The sequence below is a fragment of the Gigantopelta aegis genome, chromosome 9, assembly GCF_016097555.1.
Source record: "Gigantopelta aegis isolate Gae_Host chromosome 9, Gae_host_genome, whole genome shotgun sequence".
In the NCBI taxonomy this organism is placed as follows: domain Eukaryota; kingdom Metazoa; phylum Mollusca; class Gastropoda; order Neomphalida; family Peltospiridae; genus Gigantopelta; species Gigantopelta aegis.
The window spans coordinates 35,434,064-35,456,325 of record NC_054707.1 but is presented as its reverse complement, the minus strand read 5'-3'; the positions used below and the strand labels follow the sequence as shown (position 1 = coordinate 35,456,325).

At 35.5% G+C, this 22,262-nt stretch overlaps 1 protein-coding gene across 1 annotated transcript in view; it reads left to right on the top strand.

Annotated features, from left to right (window-relative positions):
* LOC121381325 (liprin-alpha-1-like) overlaps positions 1 to 22,262 on the top strand; it is a 131,385-nt gene that overhangs the window by 63,634 nt on the left and 45,489 nt on the right. The window contains 3 exon segments of the mRNA XM_041510586.1: positions 16,100 to 16,225; positions 21,135 to 21,356; positions 22,243 to 22,262. The exon segment at positions 22,243 to 22,262 is cut by the window's right edge and continues 127 nt beyond it. Coding sequence (XP_041366520.1) covers positions 16,100 to 16,225; positions 21,135 to 21,356; positions 22,243 to 22,262 — 368 coding nt within the window.

Below are 22,262 nucleotides of genomic sequence, written 5' to 3'. Positions count from 1 at the left end.
ACGTTTTGTTGCCGTATTGACAGTAATGATTCGTGTCAATGGGTGGGAATCGTTGGTTTTTCTTGATGAGCACCATCCGATCGATAACGAAGACAAATGTCATTGATTCGGTCATTCTGTCCCACTGATTGGTTTATTGTACTAGAGCGATATAGTTTTTAATTTTACACAAAAGCATATAACGGGTATTGTGACCCACGGTCAATACTATTGTACTTTGATGTCGGTTCCGTTTTTGTAACATTTCACTGATTTGTATCCTTCTTTTGCTTTTAATCGCTGTCAAATTCGATATTGAAATTTCAGGTACCCATTTTATAGTAAGAAACTAAAAACAAATACATATATACAATAGATTTTGTTTAATCATCCATTCGAGCATCCAAAAAAAAACTTGTTTAATATGTCATGGGTTTCTATGTGGATGATGTGTGACAGTTGTATCTGTTTGATTAAACAACAAGTCCCAATCAGTTAATACTTTAAATTGATATAAAATAAGATTATAATTTAAGACAGATTCTGAAGAAAACAAGCTATTTTAGATAAACTTCACTGTTTGTCATCCAGTCGCAAAACCTATTAACTAACATTTTGGACAAAAATGTATATAATATAATTTTCAAGTCTGTGTTATTTTTTTCATCAGTGAATTATTGCTATTTGAACTGCAGTTAGTTTGTTTTACTATTGGCATAAGTCATTGGAATCTTTGCCATCATAAAACCAAAATGAATTTCCCACCCACAATTACCTGACATGCGGACATTTTTTAAACGTCTTAAAATCACTTTTATGTCATTAGTTTTCAAGGACATGTAATAATCTGTAATTAACCAATCTGTTGTTTTTCTAAAAAAATAACTAAAAAGTCGGTTACAATGGTTTTGTTAAATTAGACAGCAGATTTATTCCCCAAAACAAACTCAATCCATGTATTCTTAGCCCAGTGGTAGGTTGCCACCCACCAAAATGATCATTATGAAATTATCATTTTCTAATAAAACTGATATGAAATAAATAAGCATCATTTTGACCTGCACTTCCAACCATGAGCACTATATGTATGCAAAAGGAGTAACACACTAGATTTATCTTTATGTGGTTGTCAGACAACATTTGTATTCAGTATTCAAGCTTTCTGCCAGAAGATAATTTGAGGGTATGTAATAAAAACAAAACAGAACACAAGTGCCCCAACTAGGTCAGGGGCAGATCCAGAAAATCCATTTAAGGGGGGGGGGATGACATGAGGTGGAATGTCAAGGGAACTTTGGGGGAGGTTTGGAGGGGGAAAGAAAGAAATGTTTTATTTAACGACACACTCAACACATTTTATTTACAGTTATATGGCGTCAGACATATAGTTAAGGACCATACCGATTTTGAGAGGAAACCCGCTGTTGCCACTACATGGGCTACTCTTTCCGATTAGCAGCAAGGGATCTTTTATTTGCACTTCCCACAGGCAGGATAGCACAAACCATGGCCTTTGTTGAACCAGTTATGGATCACTGGTCGGTGCAAGTGGTTTACACCTACCCATTGAGCCTTGCAGAGCATTCACTCAGGGTTTGGAGTCGGTATCTGGATTAAAAATCCCATGGCTCGACTGGGATCCGAACCCAGTACCTACCAGCCTGTATACCGATGGCCTAACCACGACACCACCAAAGCCGGTAGGTTTGGAGGGGGAATGAAAATTAATATATTATAAAATTATAACTGTTGCAAAATTTAGGGGAGCCCAGGCCCCTGGTTCCCACCATAGATCTTCTTTAGGTATTTATGGGGCTCAAATCTTTTGAAATTGAACGCTGCATTTCATGTACTTTGACAAATCTTAAACAGCAGATCTTTTGCTATAATTCTTCTAAAAAAATTACTAAAAATGTATTCACTCATTTCTAAGATTTTAATTTACGTAATTTTACCCTATGGACACACCCCTGCTATTGTGTCATGATTCACTATGCAAGTTTTTCAGAGATCGCTACACAATTAAAAAATGTTAATAGTAGCTGCTAATCAATTTTCAATCAATTAACAACTTTTGCTCATCAAAATTTTGAAAACAAAATATTTCATGGTTATATCATCCTGATGTCTGAAAAAATTGGGTCAGATTTTCAATGCCTGCAATTAAGAAAATGTCCACGGCAAAACAACATGCCATTGAAAAAAAAACCTGAATATAGTCAGAATTTTATATTTTTTAAGTTAACCTTTTGACCAAATTAATTACTCTTATTATTACTGTATGATTTTCATAACCCTAACCCTAAACTTAACCCATAAAATTTTCTGTCTAGGGGAGGCCCCCAATACCCTCTGTTGACTGGTTGCATTCAATTCCATAGACCGGGCTTGGTGGTGTCGTGGTTAGGCCATTGGTCTACAGGCTGGTAGGTACTGGGTTTGGATCCCAGTCGAGGCATGGGATTTTTAATCCAGATACCGACTCCAAACCCTGAGTGAGTGCTTCGCAAGGCTCAATGCATGGGTAGGTGTAAACCACTTGCACCAACCAGTGATCCATAACTGGTTCAACAAAGGCCATGGTTTGTGCTATCCTGCCTGTGGGAAGCGCAAATAAAAGATGCCTTGCTGCTAATCGGAAAGAGTAGCTCATGTAGTGGCGACAGCGGGTTTCCTCTCAAAATCTGTGTGGTCCTTAACCATATGTCTGACGCCATATAACCGTAAATAAAATGTGTTGAGTGCGTCTTTAAATAAAACATTTCTTTCTTTCAATTCCATAGCGCCGTACCGAAAAATTTCTTTCTGGCAGAAACACCGAGTCCCAAGGCAAAAAAGTGCCATGAAAAATTAAACCCCCCACAAGCATTGCTAATTGCTATGGGCAATTGCAGTGATTGGATTTTATATGACACCAGTGTTTTTGTAACAGGTATTCAGGCTGTAAATTAAAGGATTGGCTAATACATGAAATCTGCTTATTTATACCTGACAGTATATACACTTAACCTGCTCAAGCCAGTGGTCATCAGGTGAGTGGTTCATTTGGTGATAAATGGGTTGTGATTTATTGAAAAATATATCACCGATGACCATAAAACCACAGTGGTAAGTGTTATGATACCAGAGAGAGCAATCAAGTTCATCTATGGACACAACTAACCCAACTGTAAAATTACTGGCCCATTAGCTGTCAGTCCGGTGGTGGGTTTGTTTTTGTTGTTTTTTTTCTCCCTGTGTTTGAGGTTGTTTACTCTATGTAGAATATGTTATTTATACTGACCTTGGTAATGTAACACTGTTATGTACTCCAACTCAGGTTTCCTTCATGTAAAAATGCTTTCAGGGTGGTGTTATCCGGGGTTTTATTACCTATAAACATTCCCTAAAGGCTATGTCAATTTTTATTCCCAATTTTGGACTTAAAAATTACCAATCTGAATGTAATTTGTTTTATTATTATTTTTTTTTTTTTACTATATAAAGATATATTTTAAAAATTATATGTATTATTTGTCAAACACACCTTCCCTCAATCCATAACATTTCATATGTTATGTAAAATCCATATATTAATTTGAATAAATACAAGTATATGTAGAGCATTGCTGTTTTAAATTGTAACTTGCTTTTGTAGATTAATAAGATGGTTTTAAAATGAAACTGATTTGTTTTGTTTTTTTAATTTTAAATGATGCTAAAATTCCCTAAGTCATGGGCGTTAAGTCAAATTTAGCACCCTGTTATCTCCTTTAAATTTAAAATTAATAGTGTGTTATAGTCGAAAATTGATAGGTTTGTTTCTAGCAATGTTTATCAATTAAGAAACCCACAATTGATTTTTGTGGAATATATTAACTGTAATGTTTTGCTGAATGATAAAACTTTTTTTTAAAACCAAAAACTAAACAGTGTCCATCAGAGTTTTCAGTCCTATAGCACCTAAGCCATGTCACTAAGTCTGATCATTATCTCGAGACAATGCGTGCTGTTACAAGTACAAAAGTTTTCTGGGACCACCCTTGATGGTATAAATTGGTTCTCGTCTGATTGGGATTAATCAGTAACGGCTAGCAAAACACACTACGAACATCATGTAGATCCTGCGTACTCATGGATGTTGAATAATAGATGCTTTGTTTTGCTTGAGAAGTCTGCTTAATTTAATTCTGTGTTGTACAGTGTTGTACAGTCGCGGGCAATTCGTTTGCCACCAATCACTGGAAGATAATATAAAAAAAAATCCATTGGTCATATTCAGGACACAGTGTGGTGTTGCTAGGCAACAAAATAACCATTGATGGTTGCCCAGTGAACATTCAGTGTTTGTAAGACTGGCCTCGGTGGTGTTGTGAGTAGGCTATCAGACATAAGGCTGGTAGGTACCGGGTTCGCACCCTGGTACCGGCTCCCACCCAGAGCGAGCTTTAACGATTCCATGGGTAGATGTAAGACCACTACACCGTCTTCTCTCTCATTAACCACTAACAACTAACAACTAACCCACTGTCCTGGACAGGCAGCCCAGATACCTGATGTGTGTGCCCAAGATAGCGTGCATGAACCTTAATTGGATATAAGCACGAAAATAAGTTGAAATGAAAAGAAAGGTGTTTATACATGCTGCTGTTACATAGGCTACTTTACTGAATAGCAGCAAGATCTTGGCATAAACAGGACAGCACATACATAACCTTTGAATTAATTAATGTTTTTCGACACCCTAGCCCAAATAAAAACTTTGATTTTGACTGCCTGATAACATTATGTAAATACGCAACAAAGTTAATTATGGAGTAATGAAAGTTAAAGTTTGTTTTGTTTAACGACACCACTAGAGCACATTGATTCATTAATCATCAGCTATTGGAAGTCAAACATTTGGTAATTTTGACATATAGTCTTAGAGAGGAAACCCACTAGATTTTTGCCATTAGTAGTAAGGGATCTTTTATATGCACCATCTGACAGACATGATAGCACATACCACAGCCTTTAATATACCAGTCATAGTGAAATAGTTCAATAGGCCCACCGACGGGGATCGATCCCAGACTGACTGCACATCAGGCAAGTGCTTTACCACTGCTGGGCCACGTCCCCGACCCTAAGGAGCATTAAACATTTTGGTCAGTTTTTTCTAGTGTTACATTATGTTAGTAAGTTTTAATTTCTAAACATGGCTGAGTAATTTATAACCAGTGATGCATATAAAAATCATGCATGCAGTGGGGTTTTCATATTTTATACCATACGATACATAATGAAAAATGCTGAAAATATCTAATGGCCCTTAATTTGGTTGCTCGTACCCAGAACGTGTTTGACGACTCATTTGGTAGATGTAAGGCAACTACACTGACTTCTCTCACAAACCACTAACAACCAACCACTAAACAAGGGTGGGAATTCTCCTCAGATCAGTTGTTTTCCTATCAGGAAACATTGCATTTCCTGGCATTTTAATCATCCTTTCCTCCAAAATGTGTCAGATGGCACAGATTTTAACCTAGGATTTCAAGAATTTCTAGGACTACTCTAGATTTCCTCTTTTTTTTACACTTCACCAATTCCCACCCCTGACTAACCCTTTTGACCTAGACAGACAGTGGAAATAGCTGGACCTTAATTCGATATAAGCACAGAAATAAGTATACAAACAAACAATACAATCCTTTTGTTATTTCGACTCAAGTCGAGTAAAGTCTTTGACATTTATTGTGTACTGGTAAGCACCGGGAGACCAATGGCATTGAAAGTTTTATTAAAATGAACACCTTGTTTCATACACTCGTAAAGGTCAGAAAATACCACGGCATGAATCACTAATACGGTGTGCTTTAGATCTTAACGGCAGACAGATAACATTTTCTTCAGATCAATCTCGCTTCAAATATTAATGAAGGTTACTCTTCGTCCACGCTGTGATACGGTTTATATGGCATTCCACCATCCCCGACACCAGCTGATTTGATTGTCGCAGTGTTTCTTGTTTTGTGAAACGTTTGGTAATTTGGTTTCAATGCCTTGGATTTACTTGTTAATTAAGTCCATTTATGATGTTCAACACGATATTTCTTGTTATTGATAACCGATAAATCGATACTGAGCTTTATTGGAAAATGAATAACAAAAAAAACAACCCAAAAAACATTTTATTTATAATTCACCACATGATTCGAGTCTTTATTTTATTCCCCACCTTTGGTGGCCAATTCTAATTAGCCAGATATTATGTTCCGTTTGTGAATAGGCAGAATACCTTGAAGGGCTTCTGGTATATTTACATGTATGAATATGAATGACAATATATTTTTGTTTACGTTGGCAACAACAAAAGTGTCCAAATGTATTATTAATAGTTCTCGGTCATGGTACAAGTTTGGCTGATATTTGATGAGCTTTGCAGTATTCAGATGAATTAAAAATATAATGAGTCTTTTGACTGGGCTCGGTCGTGGTTACGCCATCAGAAATAAGGCTGGTAGGTACAGGGTTCGCAGCCCGGTACTGGCTCCTACCCAGAGCGAGTTTTAAAGAACTCAGTGGGTAGGTGTAAGACCACTATACCATCTTTTGTCTCACTAACAACTAACCCACTGTCAAAGGCCGTGGTATGTGCTATTCTGTCTATGGGATGGTGCATATAAAAGATCCCTTGCAATCAAAATTAAATGGAAACATATATTTGTTTTAAAATAACTAAAGTACACAGTATTCAATATGTTTCTTACCGGTAGGTGCTTTGTTAGTATAAAGTTTTTTCAGTTTGAAACTTGACTGGATTTCGTAATTTTTTTAACCCAATGAATTTTTCAGCTTGGCTTCATGGAAAGATATCAACTGTATTTCATTTCCATATATGAAATTGCAGCATGTCAGAAAGTCTGACAAAACGTCAACTTGTTTAATTATGAACAAAATGCCCAACCCCCCAGTTAAAGTGCTTATAAATTGCATCATTTTATCCACAATTGATTGTAGTTGTTATTTGCCGGTTTTATTACTTTTTAAAAATATTTAATAGTGAACAGAATACAACACAGACTTTTACCTCAATGCAAACCCATCAAAACCATACTTTTCATAATATATTGGGCTCAATTTGACCCATGTGTTTAATGTTTAGATGGATTTTACTACATCATGACAAGTAGTTCAACAGGTATAATATAATAGTAAATGATTAATAAAGGACAATAGTAACATTATTTCCACAATTGGTTGATAGGCACAATTTCATTTTTGACAGGCTCAAATTGTTGACATAGGTAATTTTGACAGGCACCACTAAAACAGTTAGTTTCAGGCCTTCGTCTCATAATCATAGGGGCAGAACGTAACCCCAGTGGTAAGGCGCTCTCTTGATGTGCAGTCTGTGTGGAATTGATCCCTCTAGTTCACCACAACTGGTATATCAAAGGCTGTGGTATGTGCTATCCTGTCTGTGGGATGGTTCATATAAACGTTTGCTTGCTCTAAAACTATGTTGAAATTACCAAATGTTTGACCGCCAATAGCCGATGATTAATTAATCAATGTGCTCTAGTGGTGTCGTTGAACAAAACAAATCTAACCAATAGCCAATGATTAATAAATCAATGTGCTCTAGTGGGGTTGTTGAACAAAAATAACTTTTAACTTATCATCATCATCAATTTTGCTAATTATTTTTTCTCTCAGTAAAATTACATAAAACCCCATTACTGTTCGTTACATCTTGTCAGTGTAATCCGTCTTTCTCAGGTGAAATGAACATTCTTTGGGCGTATCATCAGGTACATGTATACCAGTCGATTACAGACATTAACTGAAATCAATGTTTTTGTTTGTTGCTAAACGAATTGGGGATATAATCGAAAAACAGACGTGTTACTGTAAATCTTTTAATGGCATTAATAAAAAGTAAAATTGCCTACATTCATTAGCTCTACTGTGTTTAGCGTGACAAGATTCCATTAAGTAATCAACATCTAGCATGTGCTGTGTGCGAATGGCGTCGGATCATAATTGCACTTTGATGATATATGTTTTACAACTGCAAATTCTTTTCCTTTTCTGTTTTTGTTTAGTCTATGTCTAGCATTATTATTGCTGCTTCTTCTTTTTTTTATACTTAAAACATTATTTTGCTTCTAAGATACAAAAGCTGTATGACGCTGAAAATGGAAGCGTTTGTTTTTCGGCAGTAAAATACAAAACGGTATCAGATCAATATGTTTCCCTCACGGTGTGATACCTATCGCAGGATGTCGCTCATGATTCAATATGTATTGCTGTAAGGTCCACGGCTCGATGTACATGCATAAAATCAATAGAGTAGAAGAAAAGAAACTGGACACAGCGTTCCAACGCCTTGTATGTTTTTGTGAATTACACTACTAGAGTACATTGATTTATTAATCATCGGCTATTGGATGTCAAACATTTGGTCATTTTTGACTCGTATAGTCTTAGAGGAAACCTGCTGCATTTTTTCATTAGCCTCAAGGGATCTTTTATATGCACTTTCCCATAGACAGGATAGCACATACCACAGCCTTAGTTTGATATACTAGTCGTAGTGCACAGAATGGGTCCACTGAGGTGGGTCAGTTCTACGAAACAAGAACGTAAGATGAGCACCGAGCTAGAACCCACCCACCCCCATTTGTTTTTAAAGCAGCAAAAATATAACTTGATAGACGGGGCGGGATAGGATCGATCCCCATTGGTGGCCCCATTGGGCTATTTCTCGTTCCAGCCAGTGCACTACAACTGGCCCCGTGCTTATAAACCTTAAAGTCTAGACTTTAATAAAGTCCAGACTTTAACGTCATGGCAACGCCATTCATATAGCATTACGTTAAAGTCTGGACTTTATTAAAGTCTAGGCTTTAAGTTTTATAAGCACGGACCCTGGTATATTAAAGGCCATGGTATTTGCTATCCTGTCTGTGGGAGAGTGCATATAAAAGATCCCTTACTACTAATGGAAAAATCTAGCGGGGTCTCCTTTCTTAGACTACATGTCAAAATTAGCAAATGTTTGACATCCAATAGTCGATGATTAATAAAATCAATGTCCTTTAATGGTGTTGTTAAACAAAAGAAACGTTTTTCATATTAATGGTGTAGATGTAGTAGTGGTGTTCGTATGATAGATCAGTACTTAAATTGCCAGGAAAGTTAAATGATCACCCACACTCCTCTCCACTCTTGCCTGGAAAGTTTTAGATGAGCAGCAAATTGACTGCTCGCTTGAGGTGCTTGCGTCGCATGATCGAACCTCCTCGGTGGATCCGTTCAGCTGATTGGATTTTTTCTCTCGTTCCAACCAGTGCACCACAACTGGACAAAGGCCATGGTGTGTGCTTTCCTGTCTGTGGGAATGTGCATATAAAAAGATTCCTTGCTGCATTAGAAAAAAATGTAGCGGGTTTCCTCTGATGACTAAGAGTCAGAATTACCAAATGTTTGACTTCCAATAGCCGGTGATCAGTGTGCTCCAGTGGTGTCGTTAAACAAAACAAACTTCTTCAAATTGACTGCCTTGGTAAAACAATTTAATGAATTTGATTTAAAACTTTCAAATGATTGCTCACCTAGCACCATTTCAGGAGAGTGATCTTTCATTTTTCTATGGCGAAGACTGATAGATTATAATAAAATTAAACAAATTGATCGGGTTGGTTCTAGCAAAATTGTGAAATCCATAATCGATCGTCATGGAATATGTTAACTGTAATTATTCTTACAGGCGGTATGATGAAATGAATGTGAATGGAGTTGGGTTTGGGGTTTGTTTTCATGCATACATAAAGAAAACTCATAACCAGTTTGGTAAATTAAAGATAAATTTATCTAAGTTGTAGGGTCCATCATGATGTTCAAACACTTTCAGTAGACGCACAGTCCTAATAAAGTTGAAGTTAAACATTTAATACTTCTGACATATAGTCTTGAGAGGAAACCATCAAAGCACCTCAGGTGAGTGCTCTACCCAGTCAACTGAGCTATATTTCCCCCCAACCTAATAATTCAATATCTGTTCCTCTACTGTAGGAGAGGGCCGATTAATTTGGCAGACTTATGCCCAATCCGTTTGTTGTTTATGCAATAAAATATGTTTTCAATAAAATCCATATTAGTGTCTGCGCAATTATGTTATATTTTTTCCCATAATAGCTATTTATTAAGCAATGTGCTGTGGTGGGGTTTTTTTTTCAAAAAAAAGAAGAAAAATAAAACCTTAAGTTGTTACAATACCTAGGACAAAACAACGATGTACCAGTTTGCTTCAATTGTGTTTTTGTCTTTAAATAAGACCTTTGTCCTGTAGGAGTCTTGCAGAGTGAAGCCTGTTTAGCATTACTGTCCCAGCTCTTGTCATCATTAGATAACAATTTAACTGCGACTTCCCAGAACCACCAAACCGGATCACGGGGGCTATCAGTACGGCAATGACAAAACATTGATGTGCGGTAAATTGATGAAAATGAAATCAAGTGGAGTACGTGTCATGCCAGTTCCGAGCCTCTTGTCTTCATTGGGTTATGAGTGGAAACACTCACTCGATGAGTGAAAGGAAACCCCCCAAAAAAAACCTCAACGGAAAACGTCTCCAGCTCCACGGTGTTTAGACGACTTGCGCCTAATATTGATGACACAAGCTGCTCCGATGACATGGTCAAACAACTGTCATTTAGGCAATGGGGGCTTGATTGATTCTGTGGAGATCTCTTCAAATAGTGGGGCCAGATGTGTAAATTTTAACAGTGTCGAAACCATGCCTGTGGGCTGACTGCCGCGAGTGATCGTGTTTGCATCGGGGACGTATCCGTGTCGAATCTCGGCTCAAACTCTTAGCAACCACAGGAAATAATTAGGAGCTGTTTGTACGAGCGGTGTTGTCGCAGGCTATTTTTGCAGTTTTAATCCCATTTGCAAAGGCGTTTTTAATTTTGAATAAAAAAGGATGGAGGTGGTGTGCGTACATGTTTATATAAACTTAGTGAATTTTTTTTTTGATTTCTTGAAGTGCGGAAGAACTGTCAACAGAGTTTTAGTTTTGTGACTGGATGTCAAATAAAAAAAAATTTGTTACTTATTAGCTGGAGGTATTTAATATACTATTGTCTATTAAGTATATTTACATAATAATTGTGTTGCAGAAGATAAGATTACAAATCCTGTTAGTCTCTGATGGCATCAAGATCTTACCTATTCTAATACTTATTTTGATCATTTAAAAACAGTAAGTGCTAAGTTAAACAAGCATATCTGGTTGTGGTATAGCTGATCACAGAATTGTTCACACTTTCATTTTATTTGTTTAACCCTTTTGAGAAAGTTACTTTTGGTATGAGCTTGGAAAGGGTTAATATGGAATAGATTTGAAGGCAAATTCCAGATCTTACAAACACGGTGGAGCGATATTGAGTTTGGCAAATTTTCTTTTGAAAATGATGCGGTTGGTGCAGAGTGAAACTGCCATTGAAGTTATGTATTTGAAGAACGTTGTTACTAGATCTGATGGAACATATAAAAAAAAAAAGAGAAAAACATCTGAATAATTTAATGTCATTTTGATATAATTGTATATAAAGTTATATATGTTTTCTATTTGTTCACACGTTTTGTAATTCTGTATTTATCGAATTTGGTATCCAAGGGCCTCAGGGAAGATTAACTTTTGTTAACTGTTTTACCGTCATTAAATAAGGAAGGAAGGAAATGTTTTATTTAACAACGCACTCAACACATTTTATTTACGGTTATATGGCGTCGGACATATGGTTAGGATCACACAGATATTGAGAGAGGAAACCCGCTGTCGCCACTCCATGGGCTACTCTTTTCGATTAGCAGCAAGGGATCTTTTATATGCACTATCCAATAGACAGGATAGTACATACCACAGACTTTGATACACCAGTTGTGGAGTACTGGCTGGAATGAGAAATAGCCCAATGGGCCCTCCGACGGGAAGCGATCCTAGATTGATCACGCATCAGACGAGCGATGTACCACTGAGCTGCGTCCCACTCCTCGTTAAATAATTTATTATTGGTACTATTTTTGTAAACCTACAGCCTGTTGCACTTTACTGTTTGAAACAAAAAAAACTGAATTTAATTGATGGATTTAATAATCAGGGTTAGGTTTACACCTAATTGCACATTCATTTTTACAACTTCAGCAAAAAAAAAAAAAAAAAACATTAAGAAAACAACCCCAAAACCCCCCCCCCCAAAAAAAAAAAAACCCTATGGTTTTAATATGGGGGAATTGTCCCTTTCATCTAATCCACTACACCAAAGTGACCATTCCTTCCCTCGGACAAAAATTCACCAATACTAGGTGATCCTTCCCTGCGCAGCTCTCCCATTGCTGGAGGAAGAAATGATCGCTCGGGGCAATCAATTGAGGACAATCGAGCCAAGTCTGGGATTGAAGTCATTGTGTTCACGTTTCACTCCTGGCCACTTTATTTGCTGATGGAGACATCAAGCAGATCACAGTAATAGCTGTTTGATTTGATTGGGAGAATGGACATTGTTTGCAGATAGGGTTATTGTTTGTGGATATTTGTTAAATAGATAATAGCCTGTAAAACAACCATGCTGCCTTTTCATTTGCAGATGTTGACTTAATGGGAAAATAGGGCTGTTCTGTGTTGATTTTAGCAAAGATATTTTTATATACCAGTAGTTTATGTCCATAATTAAAAAAAAATATATATATATATATATATATACGTGTACATGTGTGTGTGTGTGTATATATATATATATATATATATATATATATATATATATATATATATATATATATATATATATATATATATATATACTCTTCAAAAAAAGATGGGGAACCTGAAATATTAATGTTTATATCAACTATTAGACCGAACATACATTTTGACCACAGACATCCTAGTAAAGAACGTTCAGGTCTGTTTATCAACACACCGAAACACATTCCATAGTTTGCACATGCTTGGGGTGTCATTCTCAATTTTGACAATTTCCAGGAAGGTCGATTAATCACTGTGGAACATTTCTGTCAGTCTTTTTCATTCTGTTATCATACAATTGTTATTGTTTTGTTTTCAGTAATTTTATTGTTTGAATTTTTCTATTTACTGATAAAAAAAACGTCAACTTTCAAATTTCACTTCTGACCCCAATCGTCCTTCAAGATCTTTGGTGGTCATAAAACCTACTGTAATACTGAACTACTGGTTGTAATGTTTGCCCAATTAATTCACTATTATCATATAATCATTCCCCACAACTAATATACCGTACAATTTTGGCAATTGTAAATTCTTATTAGAGTTCCCCTACTTTTTTTGAAGAGTATATATTGTTTTGTTACCCAACCCTCAATTCACTTTTATTTATTGATGGCCTAACTTCTTTTTTCCTTTCAAATATACAATGTAATATGAAACAAAAAAATAAATAATAATAAAATAAAATAAAAGTTTAAAAGAAAAATATACTGACCAATCAAAGATTCTAATACACATGTATATAGTATGTCTGATTACGGTAATCTAAAGTTGTTTCTATTGATGATAGCATGGTGCTCTCAAAGACTATGTCAGAATTACCAAATGTTTGACATCCAGTATCCGATGATTGATGGATCAGTGTGCTCTAGTGGTGTTGTTAAACAAAACAAACTTCTTTTTTTTCAACAATAAAGTGAACTTAATCTTAGTCCATTAAATTTACAATACTCGCTGTTCCGTTCCCCCTGGAAGATCATTGCTACTAATGGAAAAATGTTGCAGGTTTCCTTTCTAAGGCTGTCAAAATTACCAAATGTTTGACATCCAATAGCTGATGATTAATAAATTAATGTACTCTAGTGGTGTCGTCCCCGCCCCGCCCCCGAACCTCAAGCAAACACTCCACCACTGAGTGAAATGTACATCCAACATTTACAATTAAGAAATAAAACACTTTTTTTTTCTTCTTTTTTTTTTTTTTTGGTCCATGCTAACATCAAAAGACTAATTCTAACATCATGTTCTGTCTGCTATTAAAGCAAAAAACACAACAACCAAAACCCATTTCTAGACCCATATCTGACTGACATTGGATTGTGTTACCTGTTATCTAAATGCTGCAAAATAAGCTAAGCTGCAATTACATGATTAAACATTGTTAAAGGTCTGTACAATGTTGATGTATGTCTCTCCAGTGACTTAAGTCGAAAAATAATAAAGTCAAATTACTGTAGTTCAAGAAAACCCTCACATATTTAACCTGAATCATAACTAAGGCATTGCCCACACCTGAACATTAGTCATATCTTGGTCTAGCACTTCACAAAAACCAGGCTAAAAGCTTTATTTCATCTAATTTGCACAATTTTGGAGAGAAAAAATTGCCTACAGTGCAGTTTGGTCACGTTTGTTTCTGTATTAGCTTTGTAATATGATAAGGTCTAATTTTTTTTACAAGAGAACACTATTAATAGACAAGACATCAACATGAAAATTAACATATTATATTATGGGCTTTGAGCTGAACAAACCATTTGACATGTGCTTACAACCACTGACGATTTTTCAAGTGCATCGGGCTTGTACATAACCTCCGGGTTTTCCAGGATATGTGTTCAAGAAGGAAAAAGAAATGTTTTATTTAATGACGCACTCAACACATTGTATTTACAGTTATATGGCATTGGACATATGGTTAAGGACCACAAAGATATTGAGAGAGGAAACCCGCTGTCGCCACTTCACAGGCTACTATTTTTGGTTAGCAGCAAGTTGTCTATTATATGCACCATCCCACAGACAGGGTAGTACATACCACAGCCTTTGATATACCAGTCGTGGTGCACTGGCTGGAACGAGAAATAGCCCAATGGGCCCACTGACAGGGATCGATTCCACTGTTCAAGACAGAGTTTAAACCAAATAATAAGTTGTATTTAAAATGCCTTTTAAACAGTGTTGTTACCTGGTACCAGGTAACATGTGACTGAAAATTATTAAAACTGATAAGTTTTTTGTACGCACACAAGCACACACACATACACGTACACACGGACAGACAGACAGACACACAGACAGAGACACCGAGAGAAAAAGGGAGAAAGCAAAAACTACAAGAATTTTGGGGGGAGGTGTATCAATTCAACTGATTGGGTTTTCCTCGTTCCAACCAGTGCATCACAACTGGTCAAAGATTGTGATATGTGCTTTCCTGTCTGTGCGAAAGTGCATATAAAAGATCCCTTGCTACATTAAGAAAAATGTAGCAGGTTTCTTCTGATGACTAAGAGTCAGAAATACCAAATGTTTAACTTCCAATAGCCGATGGTTGGTTAATCAATGTAATCTAGTGGTGTTGTTAAACAAAAACAATAATAATAATAATAATAATTCATACATTTAGTCAGTGATCCATTCATATGTTCATTCCAGATTTGATCTACATTGGTAGCTTGTTTGAAAAAAAAAACATACATGTATAAGAAGCTTCTTTCTTTCTTTCTTACTTTCTTTCTTTCTTTCTTTTAATTTTTTTTTGGCGAGACATAGCCCAGTGGTAAAGCGCTCGCTTGATGTGCGGTTGGTTTGGGATCGATCCCCGTCAGTATATACATGTATAAGAAGCTTCTTTCTTTCTTTCTTACTTTCTTACTTTCTTTCTTTCTTTCTTTCTTTTAATTTTTTTTGGCCAAACATAGCCCAGTGGTAAAGCGCTCGCTTGATGTGCGGTTGATTTGGGATCGATCCCCATCGGTGGGCCCATTGGCCTATTTCTCGCTCCAACCAGTGCACCACGACTGGTACATCAAAGGCTGTGGTATGTGCTATCATGTCGATGAGATATTGCATATAAAAGATCCCTTGTTGACAGCGGGTTTCCTCCTTTAATGTATGTGTGGTCCTTAACCATATGTTTGACACCATATAACCGTAAATCAAATGTGTTGAGTGTGTCGTTAAATAAAACATTTCCTTCTTTCTTTTTTTTGTCATTTTAAAAAAATTCAATTTATTATTGTGTTTTGTGTGTGTGTTTGTTAACATCTTAAAGTACAAGTGCCTATCATACTATTGCACCCACTTATCTTTTTTTTTCTTTTTTTTTCTTTCTTTCAGCTTTTCACACTTCGGGAGCAACAGATAAAATCCCGTCACTCGAGTGGCAGTACAGAGGATGGCGATAAATTGCGTAAAGTTTCATCGACGGAGGATGAGTCGGCACCGAGGGATGCTCATCCAAAGGTAAAACTCAATTTCCCTCGCTCAGACTTCCCATTTCCTCCACCGCATGGGCACATTACTTCATCAGTGGCTGGCCTAGTGTCCAGTTTTATGTAGCATACTCACACGGTTACCTGTGTGTCAAGACGAATATTGTGCTGTGTGGATGGTCACTGGCTGTAATAACAAATTTCCATGTGTAGATACAATAGAATCTCTATTTTCTCTCCAGCTGGATAATATATTGTCAATGTTTCCGCCAGAAATAAATTTTTGGGTATGGCACTGTGGAATTGAATGCAACCACAGTCAACAGAGGGTATGGAGGGCCTCCCACAGAAAGAAAATGGGTTAAGTTTAGGGTTAGGGTTCATAAAATCATATAGTAATGACAAGAGTAATTAATTGTGTCAAACGTTTAACTTAAAAATATAAACTCTGCAAAAATATTGGTATGGTGCCATACCCGTTTTACCCTCTGGTAGAAACCCTGATTGTTTTTGAGTCCACCTAAGGCACGGTAGCTTGCAGGATTTTGATCCCCCAAGTGGTGCTATGGAGGGTTATTATTATTATTAATTTTTTTTTTATATTTTTTTTAAATTATTATTATTATTATTATTTGTTTTGGTTTTTTTGGTGGTAAATGTGGGATCTTGCTCAGTTGGTAGAGCTTGGATCATCTGAGGTGCTTGGGTCAAAGGATCAACTCTCCTCAGATGACCCATTCTCAGATTTAAAAAAAAAAAAAATTCCAAACAGCCCAAGACTGATATATTAAAGGCTGTGGTATGTGCTGTCTTGTTTGTGAGAAAGTATATACAAAAGATATCTTACTGCTAATGGAAAAATGTAGGTTTTCTCTAAGATAATGTGTCAGAATTATCAAATGTCTGGCATCCAATAGTCGATTCATGATTAATAAAAGTTTGTTTTGTTTAACAACAACACTAGAGCACATTGATTTATTAATCATCAGCTGTTGAATGTCAAACATATAGTCATTTTGACACAGTCATAGAGAGGAAACCCGCTACATTTGTCCTTTAGTAGCAAGGGATCTTTTATATGCACCATCCCATAGACAGAATAGCACATATCATGGCTTTTGATATACCAGTCATGGTGCACTTGCTGGAACGAGAAATAACCCAATGGGCCCACCGATGGGGATCAGTCCTAGAATAATAATTTTAAAAAATAATACAAAAGTAAATAAATAAAATAATAACCCTCCATAGCACCACTTGGGGGGATTCAAAATCCTGCAAGCTTTATCACTGGTCTATATCCCACCCTTCATGATTAATAAATCAACGTGTTCTTGTGGGGTCGTGTTCTTGTGGGGTCGTTAAGCAAAACAAATGTTATCCATGACTATTGGACCAGGACATAAATAGCCTTGATGGTGTTGACTCTAGATAATGTTAGGCAGTGGAAAATAGTTTTGGCTCTTGCAGCTTTTTTTTTTTTTACCATATAGTTATACAATACTTGCAATCAATGTATTGTATAGAAAACATAAAGAGCATGTATCTTACGAATTGGGGTCAAGGATTCAAGATAAATAATGTAAACCATGTTATGCTAATATTTTGATGACGGTAGAGATGTCTTTAGAAAAGTTAGATTTGATCATTTTCTTTTATGTAAGCAAATTATGCTCTTAAAAGTTAAATATCAAAAGCTGTAATGCGCCATAGTGTTTCTGAAAAGACCCCTTGAAAAAGGAGTAACTCATGTGGTGGAAGGAGGTTTCTTTTTTTATACGTGTATAGGAAATGTTTTATTTGATGACGCACTCATCACATCTTATTTACGGTTATATGGCGTCTGTAAAATTGATAAATGCTGATTAAACGATGTTCTGAGGTATCGTTAATGAGTTTTGCTTAATTAGATTCGTTCTGAACAATAACGAGATAAACAAGGGAAAAAAGTCCTCAGTTATTTAAAACACAGGTTCCATCCAATATAGCATTTGATCACACTATGCATATATCATGTTACTTTGACTTCTTACCTGAAATATTGATTTCTGCATGTCTCTTTTGTGTGTGTGTGTGTGTGTGTGTGCAAGGTCATTCTGATATTTGTAGTAGCTCAAAACAGTCTACATCTGTAAGTAACATGCACACATTTCCAGTGCGGTAAATACATGTACCGGTACACTGGAAATAAAATTAATTTGACGGTGTTGTGGGGGGGGGGGGGACATCATGGAGGCAGTGCATTTTTATTTTATACCTGCTTGACATATTGTTTTGTTTTGTTTATTTGAGGGTTTTGGGGTGGGGTTTTTTTTTTGGGGGGGGGGGGGATTATGATGCTTGGTTGCTTTAAAGTTTTATGTGGCAGCAGCAATTCCCTATCTTTCAATATAGCATTGAAATCAACAAAGTAGTTGTGTCATTAAACAATAGACATTTACTGGCTTTTTTTCTTTTGTCTTTTTTTTTTCCTTTAAAAAAAACAACAACCCTGAAGTAGTCAAGATGCTTAATTACAGGTTCTTAAGATATATCAATATATATATATATATTAAATGACACGAGTCATCCTGATTTAAGCCAGTAACACACTAGTCCACTTTTAAAAATTATCTACATTGCTATTGGATTCCGAAGCTCCTTGATCTTGTTTTCCTTCATTTTAGAAATTATTAAAACTCAAATGTCTATATTTATATAATTACAAACTTTCCACTGTTAAAACTCAAATATCTATATTTATATAATTACAAACTTTCCACTGTTAAAACTCAAATGTCTATATTTATATAATTACAAACTTTCCACTGTTAAAACTCAAATGTCTATATTTATATAATTACAAACTTTCCACTGTTAAAACTCAAATGTCTATATTTATATAATTACAAACTTTCCACTGTTAAAACTCAAATGTCTATATTTATATAATTACAAACTTTCCGCTGTTAAAACTCAAATGTCTATATTTATATAATTACAAACTTTCCGCTGTTAAAACTCAAATGTCTATATTTATATAATTACAAACTTTCCGCTGTTAAAACTCAAATGTCTATATTTATATAATTACAAACTTTCCACTGTTAAAACTCAAATGTCTATATTTATATAATTACAAACTTTCCGCTGTTAAAACTCAAATGTCTATATTTATATAATTACAAACTTTCCGCTGTTAAAACTCAAATGTCTATATTTATATAATTACAAACTTTCCGCTGTTAATACTCAAATGTCTATATTTATATAATTACAAACTTTCTGCTGTTACAATATTTACTCTATTGTGATTGAATGATGTTACTAAAAAAACTTAATGCTGTTCTCCAATATACCTAAATAAAATGATGTCATTACATTAAATAGGGACGTCATCACAAAAACCCAGATCATTGGAAGGACATTAGAAAATTATTTATGTGTATTTTTAACTAAATAAGTTGTATTGTTTGTAATTATAAAAATTGTTTGTAATTTTTTTATGAATTTATTGAAATTTAGAGTAAAAATGTTTCACTAAGCTATGCAATTTTATGCAATTTGTGACTTATACATCAATAAATTCACAAAAAATTACAAATAATTCTTATATAAACAGATACGATATATCTTTTAGGATCATTTAATGCATCAAGTTGTTTCCAACTCTTTGATTGAAAAAGATTCACAAAGCCCTGATTAGACAATTTATCAGCATGAAGAATTACACATTTAGTTTGTATTGATCTGCCCTGAATACTGAAAAGAACAATTGATTATGCTAAGTATTTTGGGTTATGCATTAAGTATAAATATATCTTGGCTTACAGTAGATTTAACTATTTTCAACGTATTATTGATTTTTTTTTTTCTTCTGTAAAGGCTATTAATTGTATATAATATTCCTATTTAAAATAAACATTAATATTTTTTTTTTTTTTTTAAATAATAATAATAAAAACCACCAATACATTTGTCTTATGAAATGGACATAAACATGTTTTCTGTTTAAAGTTATACATTAATTTATTGGCCCAGACAGACTATGATGTTATTATTAGTCCGCTGCAGTTCAACCGAAGGGAATTATAGTTTTTTTCTTGGTCTGTCCATCCGTCCATCCGTCCGTCCGTCAGTCAGTCAGTCAGCCAGTCTGTCTGTCTGTCTGTCTGTCTGTCTGTCTGTCTGTCTGTCATTTAGTCTGTACATCTTCTTGCCTGTCAAATTATCTCGTGTTTAGTTCTTCTGACTTTATTTGCAATGTCTCAAGATATTGAGCTGAAATTGTGTATACAGCTTTATTAAGTTGAGTTACAGATCAGATTTGACAGAGTTATGGCCCTTGAACATAAGAGATACAAAATTTTGTTGGGTCCTACAGATGACAAATAGTGGTTGGACTATACCAAATAGAATCCCATAGGCGACCATGTTAACGTTTGTGTTTAAAAACACTATATACAATATATCAACCAAACTATGACCCATAAATATCAGTACTACAACCTCTACCTCAAAGTATTAACTGCAGAAAATGGTACCCCATTGGGCTATTTCTCGTTACAGCCAGTGCTCCACTACTGGTATAACAAAGGCCGTGGTATGTACTATCCTGTCTGTGAGATGGTGCATATAAAAGATCCCTTGCTGCTAATCGAAAAGAGTAGCCCATGAATTGGTGACAGCGAGTTTCCTCTCCAATATCTCTGTGGTCCTTAACCATATGTCCGACATCATATAAACTATAAATAAAATGTGTTGAGTACGTCGTTAAATAAAACATTTCCTTCATTCATTCATTCCTTTTTTCATTAATATGGGGGGGGGGGGGGGGGGGGTGGTGCTTATATGATAATAAACACAGTCTTCGTGTTAACTTTTATTTGTTTCTTACGTTTAACATTATAGAGGTTCCATTCAACCCAATTCTGATGTTAAAATTGTTTTGTGTTTTTCAGAGATTATCCAATGGCTCCATTGACCCTGATTCCGACGTCAACAGAGTTATTGAACTTCAAGAAACGGTGGAGAAACAGAACTCCGAGTTGACGTCTGCTCGAACGAGAATGTTAGAACTTACAAATAAATGTACCGAATTCGAGGAGAGTTTGACGACGACGCAGAAAGACCTAGTCAAGGCACAGGAACAGATGGTAAAGTTTCAACGAGACTTGAAAGAAGTAAGTTACCAGAATGACGTATCAGATGTTTAGATCAGGATGTGTTGTTCTGTCTGTTGGAAACTGTATATAAAAGACACCTTGCTGCTAAATGATACGAGTTGTTTGTGTGGTGGCCGTGCATTTCATTTTTTTTTTATTTAGTCCATGTGTCACAGTAACCACAATGACACAGTTTGTTGTAGTTTCAGATGTGTTAAAGAGTGTGTACAGATATTGCCTAGGTGTTATAATACGATTAACTGACTAATTTGTTATTAATTTATGTTAATATAATTGCCAATATGTATATAGGCTGCAATTTTAGCAGGAATCCCAGATTTTGTGTCAAAAGCATTAGAATATAAGATGGAATCCTAAAGTATCTATATTTCATATTTTTTAGGAATGCTAAACTGTAAACAATTTTTAAAATGCCAATGTAATCCAATGCCCATGTACCTAATGCATGTTAAGGGTCATCCCGTGTCAAATCACTCCAAAAAAGAGGAATTTTTAACCTCACCTCCTCAGATTTGACTGGTGGTTTTGGCTGAAAAAGCTTATTTTCAAAGATGAGCTCAATCGGACCAGCGGTTTGGGTGCTACAGCCCATCCATTTTGGCAAAAATCACCAAAATTGGGCAAGGGGCCCTATATTTGATCGTCCATAAGTTTTGTCTACTCGCTACACAAGTTTCAGAGATTGCTACACAATTTCAAAACATTGAACAGTAGTTGCTAATCAATTTTCAATAGACTAAAAATATCATTTAACAAAACTTTGGAAAACAAAATGTTCCCTGGGATATGATGAAAATCAGTCAAATTCTGTTGTGAGCACATGCCCTCCTGAACACCCACTGTGTATGTGTATTTGTGATGTGTGTGTACTTGCTTGTTTCAGTCTCAAGCACAGAAGGAGGA